A 14,505-nucleotide genomic window follows, 5' to 3' on the forward strand; every position below is an offset into this window, starting at 1 on the left:
GTCCCATATTCCAAAACTGAAGTAGTCACAGGACTGGCCCTTTGGTCATACCAGAGCATCCTGGCCATCCTGCTCCGGGATGACCAAAGGGCCAGTCCTATCCTGTGACTACTACAGCTCTGGAATATGGGACCAGTTCATGGTGGGGCTGGAAATCTCTGTCATAGGGAGTGGCACATGCAATGTGCAACTTTGCAGGTAGTGCAACGTGCAAAAAGAAGTGCAGTAATGGTGCTGTTATGGTGGGGGAGAGGGCGACCCAAGTAGGCCAAAGTGGCGGTGGCGATGGCTGGAAAGTGCGAGAGTGAAGTGCTATTTGCATTTTCACGGCATCAGCATTCTGCCTTCTCCATGGTATATTTGCACCAGCTGGTGGCGCCACAGCATCCCTTGTCTCCTGCTGCTTGGGACTTGGAACGGTACATTGCATCCAGGAAGCACTACAGCAGAGAGAAGCAGCTGGAGTCAACCCTACCTTTGCTGTCCATTGAGGATGCTAGATCGGCCCCCTGTAAACTCGTCTCTGGAGCCCGGAGCCCAGCTGAAGTTTCCCATGCCGCTTCAGTGAGCACTTCTTGAGAGATCAAGTTTGCAGGGGGCCAATCTAGTGTCCGGGCTGGCTACAAGAGAAATGTTCATTCTTGGCCATATTCGAGATTTCTAGCTGCAGTGGACAGCAAAGCTAGGGTTGACCCTGCGTACCTCTCTCCACTAATAGGCAGCCAAGCTATCTGCCTGAAGGACCCAATCCTGTCCCTGGGAGCCAAAGCACTGAAGCACGAATGACATGGGAAACTTCAGCTGGGCTTCTCCGAGAGAGATTCAAAGATTTCTCTGTGAGCTTCCAACATTTTCTTGTGGACTACCAGTGGTCCTCAGACCACTGGTTGGTGACCACTGGACTAGAGATCCCTTCCAGCTCTATTAATTTTTTAATTCCTCCAAGTTTCTTGAGTGTAAGACTAGTTTGCTAGTTTGGAAAAAAAAAGCTATCCATTGTGGACTGGATTGCATTAACTCAAACTGTGGTTTGCTTGGATTTAGCTTAGCTTGATGTGTGTGTGTGTGTGTGTGTGTGTGTGTGTACATACATACATACATACATACATACATACATATTCTGTCATTATGCTCATGTATGTGTGTGTGTGTACATACATACATACATACATACATACATACATACATACATATTCTGTCATTATGCTCATGTAATTAATGACATAGTGTGATGTATAACTTTTTTTGAAGAGTATTTAACAAATCATGATTTAGTGGAGCAAGAAAAGTCCCTTCCCTCCCAAATGTCTTGATCAATTCCTCTTTTCCTATGTAGTCAGAACTGGAAATCCTTTGAAAAATCTTTCGTTCCTTATGACAGAAAATGAAACTGATTGGATTTATTTTTGATACAGCTGAGGTTTGACTATATCTGTTAGGTTCCTGTCCAAAGTGAGGAAAAACAAGAAAACACAGTTCTGGTTTGAAAGGCTTTATCTCCCTCACATAAGCCCAGCACAAACTGACATTCTTCAACTGAAGTACATAGTCAGGACTAACTGTCCTTTCTGTCTCCACCATTTGAATCTTCCTCTAGCCCCACCCATCCTCCCCCCTGCATGACCCTCCCTTCACTCTTCTACAAGCCATGTTATTCTATAGCAAGGGAAGCCAGCAGATTTCAATTGCCAGTTACACACAGAGTGCATGCATGGTTTCCGTCCAAGTTTCAGCCGCCTCTCATCTGGTCGGTGGAGATGTCAGTCTCAGCAACAGGTCAGCTGGGGGTTTCTTGTCTTTTCCCATCCAGCCAGTGGTCTGGTGTGGGCTTTGTGGTCCGTTAGGTTCATCATGTGGACCTGGTTGTTCGCTGGGTGTAGTATGTGGTGGGCATGGTGTTCTCAAGTCCTGACAGGCATTTCCTGTTCCTTTGTTCCCTGCCGCAATGGCAGCCCCAGGCTGCAAGCACTCCAGGACTGACAATATCTTTAATGCACTGTGATTTTCCAGTGATTGCTGCTTCTCCAAATTCAGAATGTGATCTGAGACAGGTGAAATAAGAGACTTCAGAATTTTTTTTTGCAAGAATTGAGTTATATTGGATTTTGCAATTGATAATTGATGTTACACATTACAAGTTAACCTTTCTTTTTTTAAACATGCCAGTGAGTTAAGCTAGAAAGATAGAGGGGAAACCACATGCTTGGAATTTGTAAACTTTTATATATTTGATCATTAGCAAACTGTTTGGAGTATAATTGTTTGCTTTTAGTTTCATGCTTGGAGCCATGAATTCAACTCCTCTTTAATAAAATTAAAGAAAATTATAAAATCCTCCCACTTGAAAGATTCTCTTGATTAGTATTTTCTTTCTTTTGGGGGGCTGGATGTCTTTTAAGGGTTATAAAGCATGAACTTATATTACAAATACAATATCAGAGATAGAAGTGAGCACAAATGTGTGTGGATGTATCCGTGATTGGAATGCAGAGGGGTGTTTTGTTTTGCTTTTGAGAAGAATATCCCAGTAACTCACTTTTTATTTGAAAAGGTATCAGCCAGAAATATCTATAAAAATAGTAGTGTGTTGATTCAAGATCTTTAAAAGAGTGGGTGGAAAGTTGACAGATTTGGTATGGCTAGCATGCAATTTATTGTGCTGGAATCTGAATAGAAAATTGGGGACTAGGCATGTGTCTCAATTGACAAACTGTCCCTTGACAGGGTTCCAAATAGCATCCAAAATTAAATCAGAGTGAGGCAAATTGATCTGGAAGGCCGGCAAGTGACTAACTGCGTGAAGGTAGTGGGAGTCCCCAACCTTCGGAGCACCTGATTGGCATCTGCGCTCGTCTCCTTCACTTGTAGATCGAGACTGATCTCACAACCATCTGTGGTTCCAACAGCATCTCCTTAGGGAAGATGAATCCTGTGGCTTTGTCCTTCAGGGTTAGGTCCAGTTGCGAGGTTTGCCTACAAGTCAGCTCTTTGCGCCTGGCTCCCAGCAGGCATTCCCTCTCAGCGGTCTCTGCAGCTTCCACTACAGCTTGGGAAGGTAAATAGATGGTCTGAACATAAATTGGTGTTCCATCATCTACTGGTCCCTCCGTGGGCTTCTTCTCTTCCTCCATGTTCCCTGAGTCTTTATGCTGCCTGGGTTCGGGTCAGCACTGGGCGCAGGACGCCGGACAGTGCCCCAAAATTTGGGGTAGCTGGTGAAGTATTTTTACTGAGATTCGGGTTAATTTCATGGTTCCAAATAGCATCCAAAAATAAATCAGAGTCCAAGGCAAAGTATTGCTCAAAGTTCCAATTTATTAATACAGCCATTTTGGCACATCTGGGAAAACCCAAATCTGAAGGCTTCCCAGTTTTCCCACCCAGTTGAAAGTTCAAGATATTGCCCCCACACCCACAAGTCCATAACATGGTCCAATCTTCCACTGCCATGCTGGCAGCTTCCACCCATCCAATTCTAATCAGGTGCAGAGGTGCAGAGGTGCAGAGACAAAGGATGACATTGGCTTTCTAGAAAGAATTTTGTTATGGCTACATATCATCTAACTCCGTACAATCCCTCCTCCCATTTTCCCACAATAGAAAATGCATAGTAGAATAATAGAAAGTGTGGCAGGCCTGAGGTCCAAAAGAAAGGATGGCTTGCAGGCTTGACACCCATCACATAGAATGACCAAATTTGCTGTGGGGGAATACAATAACATTCAGCTTTCAGTTGTGTAATTAGTTATGTCTTCTACAGAGATGGATGTTATAAATTTCTCAGAAGGTGTTGTATTTTAAATTAAATAGATCCTGCCTTCCTGTGATAATCCTTTTTCATCTACTTTGAGAAAGTATCTGTGAGTTCCTTGGCCTAGAGCCGTGATGGTGAACCTATGGCACTCTCTATAATTGCAGATATCATTTATTTATGCCTTGATTGCATGTATATCAGTGACATGGGTTTTTTTGTTATTTTTTTATTTTCATAACATATAATCACATGTATACTATTATATAGCCAACATCGTTTTGGATTATTAATCAATTTATCTTAACCATCAACTCCCGAAACACAATTATTAGCTCTTCTGTTCTCCATACACCATATTTATCCTTATTCATCACTTTCTTCTCCCTCTCTCTCCTCCCCCTCCATGCCTCCTTTCTTCCCTCTGTCATCCTTCCCTACTCTACTTCCCCTTCCTCTCTCCTTCTCCTCTCTTCCTTTTCCACTCATTTCTCTTCTCCTCTTTCCCCCTCCTTGCCCTCTCTCCTATTCCTCTCTTCTTCCTTTACATCTCTCCTTTTCTTCCCACTCTTCATCTCATTTACTTGGTGTATTTCAGCTCCTGAGCAAGCTCCATTTTATGTTGATGGTATTTATAGTTCCTTTTCGATATCCATATTTGTTTTTAACATATATTCTCCTTTCTTAAACCAAAAATAGAACAAAAAGTATACATATATAGTCATTGTACTTTTACTCCCAGCCTAATTTAGGTCGAGATGTAGACTTGGTTACCATTCCCAGCTATTCTCATCATTATCTTTTATAATTATACATCTTTACACAAACCTAATTTGTGGTTCTGTCCTTAAGTCTTAGTAGTTTCCCATTGTAGATATATTCCATGTACCCTCTCTATTTTTCCTAATCTATTTTGGATTAGATTACCCTTAAATTGTCTATAAATGACACACTTCACTGTTCAATGTTCATTGCAATTCCCTTAATCTATTATATAAAATGACAAATGGTAAACATCTCACTTTGTTCCAGTGGTGGGTTTCAAATTTTTTTTAGAACCTATTCTGTAGGTGTGGCCTGTTTTGTGGGAGTGGCTTGGCAATCATGTGACCGGGTGGGAGTGGCCAACTTGATGTCACTCACCAGGAGATGTCATGGTTTGGGTAAAATGTGGTGAAGCTCATTTAACAACGCTCTTGCTTAGCAACCAAAATTTTGGGCTCAATTGTAGTCATAAATCAAGAACTATCTCTACCTTCCTCTGCATGGCAGCCTTGTCCTAGTAAACTATTTCTCCTTTCTGGAAATTTTCCTCTCTGTTAGAGGCAGCAAAATAATCCATACAATGTAAGGTTTCCTGCTGCAGCAGGGGGTTGGACTAGATGACCTCCTAGTAGCCTTCTAGCCCTAAATTGCTGTACTGTTTTTCTTTCTTTCTGCTAACAAAGAAACCTGCCTGAGGCTCATTCCACATGCCTGCCAGATAGAGATAATGAGTTAATGACTCTAGAGAAAGTTTGGCTCCATTCACAAGCAAGGAATCATGCAAACCCTTTTAGAAATGCAATGATTATATTGCACAAACCCCAAAACTTCGAAAACATAAAACCATATAACATATAACCATATATAACTATATAACCAATTTGTTCTTTCTTGCACCTTTTCAATTTAAATTATTAAGACTTGTGAACTTCAACTCCCAGAATTCTACAGCCAGGCATACTCAGTTCCGATTTAAAGTGACAGCATTTATTTTTCTCCTTTGTGAAAGAAGTTTATTTCTTTTTCTTCTGCCTTCCTCCCTCTCTTCTCCCTTTCCCCTCTCTCAAACACACAAACACACACATAGAAGTTGGATTGGATTATCTGTCCTACCCCTTTCCCTCCCTCCCTCCCCCCCTCTCTCTCACATACACAAAGCTTCACGTATTACAAGTTGGATTGGATATCTTTTCTAAAAGCAGCTCCTCTGCCATCTCCTCCATTCCCCTGCTGCCTCCCCCATTGCAAATGCAGCCTACTGTCTGGGTGGGAAATGCCTGGAACGCAATAAAGCCCACCCACTCATCTTCTGCTGGCAGGCTGGGGTGATAGGAGAGGCAGAGAAGCCAAAGGGGAGCTGATCAGAGCCTTCTGAAAGAAAGGGGCTGGGGGAAAGTGTGTGTGCTACAGCATGGTTCTTTGCCTGGTTTCCTGCCTCCCCCTGTGGTCTCCTCAGTGCTCGCTTGTACTCTCCCTCCTCAAGTGTAGTTTGATTGCAGGCAGAGCCACGTTGCCTTTTCAAACTTGTAATCAGTGAAGCGGGGCTGGATTTTTACATAGCTTTATTTATAGCTGAATAAAGCTATGTGTGTGAGAGAGAAATGGATGAGGGCCTGGGGAGGAAGTAACTACACTTGGGGAGGGAGAGCATGAGCGAGCACTGAAGAGACCACAGGAGGAGGCAGGAAGCCAGACAATGAGCCATGCTGTAGCACACACACTTTCCCCAGATCGGCTATGTAAAAATCCAGCCCAGCTTCACTGATTACAGGTTTGAAAAGGCAACGTGGCTCCGCCTGCAATCAAACTATATTTTGGGAGGGAGAGCACAAGTGAGCCAGTCCTTCCCTCCAGCCTTTGGCCAAAGCCCCGCAGAGCACCAGGAGGATGAATTTTGAATTCCTCCCCCTCCCTCCAACCCACAGGTATCTTTTCCAGCTGTTTCAGAGAGGGCTTCAACGCTGCTCTTGCCTCGGGTCCTCTGAAGAAGCCCCTTCCTTCCTTCCTTCCTCCCCCCCTCCCTCCCTTCCTTCCACAGCTGGAATGGGTTCTAACCGGCAGGTAGATTTGTGGAACCTCTTCTACCAACCGGTTAGAATCGGCAGGAACCCACCCCTGGTTTGTTCATTATTTTAAAAGTTCTATTTATATCCATGTTTTATATATTTTAACCCATGTTTGGTTATCCTTCTGTTGTCATATTCAGTCAATTCGCAACTCAATTTAATTATCATGTATAAAAGTGAAACACAAATCTCTGCTTTACAACCTCCCCATATCAGTTCCATGTTTATCCATATTCCATATATTTTGGTCTTTTTTTTGTTATCTTTCCATTATTAAGTTCAACCAGTTAGCAACTCCATTTTATTATCATATTTAAGAATAAAACCCTTATCTTGCTTTATATTTTTCCATATCGAGGTGTCTGATTTTTTCCTAATAAGTCTTTTGTCCCAGTTCTCTGTTCCTATCTTTTCCCTTTTCTTTATTTTTATTTTAACACCTCCATTCCCATCATTTCCCCCCCAGTCACCCTCACAAGCGTATTTTAAAATTCTCTTTGTTGTGGCATCAACTCCTAGTTCAATTTTCCTTTTACCACTAACAACCTTCAGACCCACTTTTGTCTGCTTTTTATTCTCTCCGTTTCTCCCCCTTCATTGCCTTGCCCCCTTCTTCTTCTTTGAATTCTTTAGACCTCTGCTTCCCTGGGTTCAGGATTCTATTTAGGCTTGATTTTAATGATTTATGCATATTTTTTATAATTTCACATAGTTCTTCTAATTTCCAGTTTTCCATGATGTCCCGATCCAAAGTTATATTTAATTATACAATTCTTGTTTCAAAGTTCTAATCCACCTTAAGTTTATCTACTTCAACTGCTATGGAGAAACGCAATGGGAACCATCTTAGTCTTTTGTTCTTCCTTAATATCCAGTTCTAAGATTGCAGTTAATTATACAAGTCTTATTTCAAAATTTCTGGTCCACCTTAAATTTAGTTAATCCAAGTAATTTGAAACCAGAAGAGAAGCTGACGCCATCTTAATCTTTTGCAGAAGAGGGGAAAAAAAGAGAAGAAAAAAAACCCCTTGTATTTCCCAGTTCTTGAGTGTGAAGTTTTATTCTTTCCTTTAATAACTCTCAAAATAAATCATTTGTAGCAAGCTTGTAATCAGCCAAGAGTTTCCCTTGCCTCCTTCTAATTTATGGAAGTTGGTTAATTAAAACTTCCCACACAGTCAAGGTTAAGATTCTGTTATCAGTAAGAAGATATACTTTTTTCTTGTTTATATTAGCTGGGAGGAATTCAAAGTAAAAGTAAAACCCTTCAGGATCCAAAACCAAATTTAAAGTTTATAATTGTGTGGGTTTGCCACTTCTCTGCTTTCTATCCTTCTATCTGAAAGTGTTACAAACAAAAAGCTTCTGGGGGGCTGGTGTTACAACCCTCCACCTTTCTTTTTCCTTTTCTTTTGGTCCCGATCTGACCATCAATATTATTTATGTTCTCAAAATTTCTTTGCCTTTTCCAGGTTTAATTTATAGTTGTGGGTTGAATACATTTCTTTACCTGGCCTTTCATATCTTCCATTCCCCTCCTTCTCCAAAATTATTTTGACAAAAAGTCAGCATCTTGTCAGCCATGTTGAAGGCTGCCGCCCCAACTCCGATTCATAGGCAAATCTCTAACCTACGAGGGATCTGTGGCTTCCCCAGGATCTGATGAGATGCTGCCCTTCTTCATCCCCATCTCCAGTGGGGGTTCTGATTCAAAAGAATCTTGGAGATGGTTTGTCAGACAGGGTTCATGTGAGACTCCTAAGAGCCCACACACCCCACATCTCTCTAGCTGGAGAACTTCCTGTCAACTCTCGTATATTAGTGGCATGTTTAACATTCTCTTTTTCTTCTTCTCCTGCAAAACCTTACATGATAAGTGGACTGAGAGGAAGTGCGTTATGACTGAGTGTGGGCTAGAACTTGTTCTCTGATTCAATACCTTATCCATTACAACATGCTGGCATTCTCATTTTAATGCCAAATAAGCTCTGTAGTGTATTTAGTATGTCTGGCTTAACTGTAGTTAAAATCTATGTTTTACATATGGTGGTAGGAGACAGAAACCGTTTAACTTTTAGGTTTGGTGGATCACATTATTTACTGTTTATGACAAATGTAATCATAGATCTTTATGTTAACTGCATATTGAGAGAATTTCTTCAAATGTTGTGATTATAGAGAGTGAGAGTGAGACAAATAATTGAAAAGATTATTTGCAGCTTTCTACCTTCAGAGACTTACATAATTTCTGGGATATCTTGGTTTATTGTGTTCCAGCTTGTGTAAAATTGGCTTATACATATTAAACTGTTTTTAGTTTGTATATTTTACTAGAATGAATAAGTCTTTATTTTAAAAAAATATATTTTAACCAATTTAAGAAAGTAGACAGTCCATTTACCATTTCCCCCTTTCGAACAGAAAGTTTCTGAAGGGAGGTTTATTATTCTTATGGTCTGTTTAACCTAAAGGAATACATTGAGTTTCCCATAGGACAATTTGTCAAGTTCATTCCTTAAAATTTAGCAGTGGGTTGGTGATTAGTTTCAGAGTTACTAGGCTACATAGTGGTTGTTTAGAGAAAGCAAATAACTGACGTTTTTCTGAATTCATACCTTGGGAGCATATTTCTAGAAGCAGGGAGTGGGATTTCTTGTCCCCCCCCCCCAAGGTGCATTATTTGGGGGATTTGAAAATATTTAAAATATTAATAGACGTATTCATATTATAAGATGTAATAATGGTAGCAATGATTTTGGTCATTCCCAACACAGTCAATATTCAAGACGTTGCAGAATCAAAGATAACTTCACAAATGAATTTTATGCCTCATAGTCAGAAATGGGTTGCTATCAGTTCACACCAGTTCGCACCGGTTCGAGTGAATCGGTAATGGAAATTGGAACTGGGTTCCTGAACTGGTAGGGATGGCAGGTTGGCCACGTCCACAAACTGGTTCCCCAGTTACCCATGCCATTGCCGGCATGTTTTTTAATAATTTTATAATGTTCTGAGCATGCACAGAAGAATTTACAGGCAACTGTGCATGCAATGTGTGGCCGGTGTGTGCACAAATTGCACACGAAGCAAACCAGCAGTAACCCCTGCAGCAACCCACCCCTAGTTATGGTGGAGAGAGACTAAGAATTGAGGGAAGCAGTAAGAACAGAGTTTTACCTTACAATAAAGTTGTGCGTATTTTAGCTTTAACTTTCATTAAGAATTGATTGAACAGTATTCTTGCCAGCCTCCAATTAGCCTTGTAATTTTCAGTAAATAAATAATCAAGCTCTCCACCTGTTGTACCTCTACATTTTAAGAGCTTTTTTCCTTCCTCCTATCATAAAAAATCCAAAACATGTTTTCTACTGTGAATGGAGTTATTTGGTTTGACAATAACCAAAGAAGCTTGAAGTTTGCTAATGTCCCAGAATTTGCTCTGTAGTGCAGGGGTAGTCAACCTTTTTATACCTACCGCCCACTTTTGTATCTCTGTTAGTAATAAAATTTTCTAACCGCCCACCGGTTCCACAGTAATGGTGATTTATAAAGTGGAGAACAGTGGTGGGTTTCAAAAATTGTTCGAACTTTGTGGGAGTGGTTTTCCACCCATGTGACCAGATGGGAGTGGCTTGCCGCCCATGTGACCGGATATGAAGATGCCGACGACACTTGTCAGAACCACCTTAAATTACCTCACACACAGCACTGGCATGCATAAGAATATGATGTAAACTTGTTTTTTAAAAGACATATTTGGTTTGCGTTAAAACAACTTCAACACACACAATCTTCTGATTGCACCACAAATCCAGTAGTCATCCTTACCTTTCACAGAGGCACTGAGTTTTATAAATATGAGCATGATAGTGTAGAATAATCATATACAAGGACCAGTGGTGGGTTTCAAAAATTTTTGGAACCTCTTCTGTAGGTGTGGCCTGCTTAACCGGTTCGGTAGATTTGACGAACCGGTTCTACCGAATAGGTGCGAACTGGTAGGAACCCACTTCTGGTAGGGAAGTAACTTTATTTTATAAAATTTATAAAGCAGAGTTACAGCAAACCCCTACCGCCCACCATGCAAGCTGGAATGCCCACTAGTGGGCGGTGGGGACCAGGTTGACTACCACTGCTGTAGTGCATTTCACTGTCTCAGTTTGTGATAGTACTTATAGAATAAAGAGACCATTGAGTTGAGAATTACACATTTCTTGTGGAGAATGACAGGACTGCGCTTATTTCTTCTTATCTTGTTATTTCTTTTTTCTATCTTAGAATATAAGAAAAAATATGGTGAAGAGCATGGCTCATGTCAGGCTGGAATAGCAGGTTTTCTCACAGAGGTGAGTGGTGCAGCATTGCGAGAAAGTTTCAGTATGGAATAAAAAGTTTGTTTGCCTTTGATTTAATTGATTAATTCTATACAGTCATTATTATATGCATACATACCATTCCCTTTCAGGATAAACAATGCAATATATAGCGAAGAAAGAAGAACTCCATACTCTTTCAAGTAGCTTGTACATCTGCTTTCTTCATTCTCTTTCCTAGATTAAGCTATTCCTTTTTCTTAAGATTTGTTCTTCCTGCTGTCATTCTGCTTTCACTCTTGTTTTTATTTATTTATTTTCATTTCTGCAATTTCCATTTTTCTCCCAATATCCACCTTGAAATGTTAAAAAATAGCTTGTTCCCATTCAGTACCTAAAATATCTGTCAGGGCTGCTTCACTTAATAACCAAGAAAGAAACTACTCAGCTCCATTTTGCAGAATTAAGAGTACTTTTACTGGTTATAAGTAAATAGAAGCTAAGCAAAGCTGGATCTGAGCAAAAGCATGCACAAGCATAGATATCAATACATGACCCATTCCCCTCCCCTTGGTAACCCCAGCCCATAGTCCAATCCAATATCTCCACAGCTCTCATGTGGGAGACATCTTCAAAAATCATCATCAGGTTGGTATGCTGGACAGTTGGCCTTGGTGGGAAACTCCTCGCCACATGTGCAGTAGATGGTGAGAAGAACTCCCAATTAACAGTCCTCCTGCACAGAATAATTCCCACACCCAAATACCATGCCCCCCTCCCCATTTCAATGGCAGCCGAAAAGCAAGCAGCAAAACAGAGGCTGACATCCGGCCCTCCTCCAGGAAAAAAGGACATCATCCCTGCAGAAACAAAAGAAAACAGACAAGCAGACAAACAATATAACACAAGAGAAAGGGGAAGGGAAAAAGGAGAAATCAATCGAGTTCAAGGCTTGTCGGGGTACGTAGAGTAGAATTTAAGTAGAAGCCATGGAGCCCGCACATGGGACTTATCGACCATTCAGCATGCGAAGAAGAAAAGTGCTTCCATGAAACAAGATACTGAATGCGGTTTCAATGTTTTCTAGAGTCCAAAATTTCTTTAACCTCAAAATGTTGCTCTCCCTCAATCAGAAGAGGGGCAGTTGAAGCTGCCAAAGGGGCATGTAATGGAGAAGTGTGCTCCAGTTTCAGAAGGTTGACATGAAACACCGGGTACACACGTTTGAGATACTTAGGCAACTCCAGATGTACTGACACAGGGTTTATGACTTTCACAATCGAGAACGGGCCAACATACTTGGGACCCAGTTTCTTTTACTTCTGCAAGGTCTGGAGAAACTTGGTAGATAAATATACACGATCACCAACTTTATAATCCCTTGGCCTCATTCTCTTTTTATCTGCTTGTTTCTTACGTGCCCGATGAGCTGCATCCAGCGCTCGGTATGCCAAAGGCCACATCTCTCAGAGTTGGTCACTCCACTCGGAAAGGGACAAACTTGTGGTTTTTCTCGTGGCACCTCGGGGATGGGTACAAAATCATGTCCGAACACTATTTTGAACGGGGTAAATCCCGTGCTGCTGTGCACTGAGTTGTTATACGCCACCTCAGCATGAGGCAATAACTCCACCCAATTATCCTGCTGGTAATTGATGAAACATCGGAGGTACTGCTCCAAAACAGAATTAGTCCTTTCACAAGCCCCGTTAGTCTGAGGGTGGTGGGCGGAGCTTAGGCCCTGGCCGGAGCCTATCAACTTCAAAAATTCCTTCCAAAATAAGGAGGTAAATTGGACCCCTCTATCAGAGATGATGCGGTCCGGCACACCATGTAGACAATATATATGTGTAATGAACAACTTAGCTAAGGATTTAGCGGATGGGATCTTGGAACAAGGAATAAAATGAACCTGTTTGGAAAACAAGTCGGTAAAGACCCAAATTACCGTGTATCCTTGACTCTCCGGTAGTTCGACAATGAAGTCAATAGACATTTCTTTCCAAGGTGCCTCAGGATGGGCGACACCTTGGAGCAATCCCTGGGGTTTCCCCGGTGGCCTTTTCGCGGCAGCACATGTGGGGCAGCTGGTTACATAATACTCAATGTCCTTCTTTAATGAGGGCCACCAAAATTGTCTTTTAATGAGATGCAGGGTTTTCACAAAACCAAAATGCACAGCCATGTGTGAATCGTGGGCACGTTGAAGAACCAGACTCCTAATGGTCGCGCGAACATACAATTTAGCCCCAATCCAAGCCAGACCATCTTTCATGGTGCACTCATCTGTATGTTGGTGAAACCATTTATCAGTTTCAAGGGCTTCCTTGAGTTTTGTAACGAGGTCCTTTGTGACCTCCAAATTGGAACCGGTCTGGCTTCTGGTAACAACCGGAGCAGCGAGGCTTTTCATTGGGATGACTGGATGGACGACACTAAGCTTTGAGCTGTTATATTGAGGAAGGCGGGACAAAGAATCAGCCATAAAATTTTTCCCTCCTGGGATATACTTGAAAGTGAAATTGAATCTATTGAAGTGTTGTGCCCATCTCATTTGTTTGGGGAATAATTTCCAGGGAGTCTTTAACGCTTCTAAATTTTTATGATCAGTCCACACTTCAAAAGGGTGTTTAGCCCCCTCCAAGAAATGTCGCCATGTCATCAAAGTCCACCTAACTGCAAAAGCCTCCTTTTCCCATATAGCCCATCACCTCTCTGTTCAGTTAGCTTCAGAGAAGTGTAAGCGCAGGGTTGTAACTTTCCATCAGCATTTGCTTGTAGCAACACCTGTCAGGTACTGCTTCATTTAATAATCAGGAAAGAAACCACTCAATTCCATTCTTGAAATTAAGGGTACTTTTACTAATTACAAACGATAAGGAGCAAAGCAAAGCTGAGTCTGGATAAATTGGCGCGAAAGCAATGGATATCATGTATAGTTCAATCCCCTCCCAAATACCATGCCCGCCCTCCCCATTTCAATGGCAGTCGAAGCAGTAGCAAAGCAGAGGCTGACAACACCGCTCCCACAGCAACATCACTAGCATCCGCCTGGACCACAAATGGTGAATCCATTTCTGGGTGTTTCAAAACTGGTTCAGCTGCAAAAAGTCATTTTAATTTCTTGACCGCAGCCTGACACTCCATAGTCCAATTCAAGGGTTTACCCGGTCTAGGTTTGGCCTCCCCCTTTGATTTTAGGAGGTTCGTAATTGGCAGGGCAATTCTGGCAAATGAAGGAATAAATTGACGATAGAAATTAGTTTAACCTAAGAAACTTTGCAATTGTTTGCGGGTGCGGGGGGGTCGCCCATTCAGTGACCGCTTGGACTTTTGCTGGATCCATCTCTATACCATTGTGGGAGATGCGATATCCCAGGTAAATGCACTTTCTCCTGATGAAATTCACATTTAGACAATTTAGCATACAGTTCTGCTGTCCAAAGTTTTTTCAGCACTGGACAAACTAGTTTCACTTGCTCTTCACGTGTTTCCATGTAAATAAGGATATCATCAAGATAGACCATCATGCCTTTGTAAAGGTGGTCATGCAAAACCTCATTTATTAACTGCATGAAAACGGCTGGCGCCCCTTTAGTCCAAATGGCAT

The 14,505-nt window shown here is 41.6% G+C and overlaps 1 protein-coding gene across 1 annotated transcript in view; it reads left to right on the plus strand.

The window, feature by feature from the left end:
* ITGA9 (integrin subunit alpha 9) overlaps nt 1-14,505 on the plus strand; it is a 584,270-nt gene that overhangs the window by 51,951 nt on the left and 517,814 nt on the right. The window contains exon 5 of the mRNA XM_087713055.1: nt 10,861-10,928. Coding sequence (XP_087569181.1) covers nt 10,861-10,928 — 68 coding nt within the window. The remainder of the gene's footprint in view (nt 1-10,860; nt 10,929-14,505) is intronic.

Source organism: Thamnophis sirtalis, unplaced genomic scaffold, assembly GCF_051295495.1.
Source record: "Thamnophis sirtalis isolate CommonGarterSnake01/CBP01778 unplaced genomic scaffold, rThaSir2_p1.2 scaffold_4, whole genome shotgun sequence".
Classification (NCBI taxonomy): domain Eukaryota; kingdom Metazoa; phylum Chordata; class Lepidosauria; order Squamata; family Natricidae; genus Thamnophis; species Thamnophis sirtalis.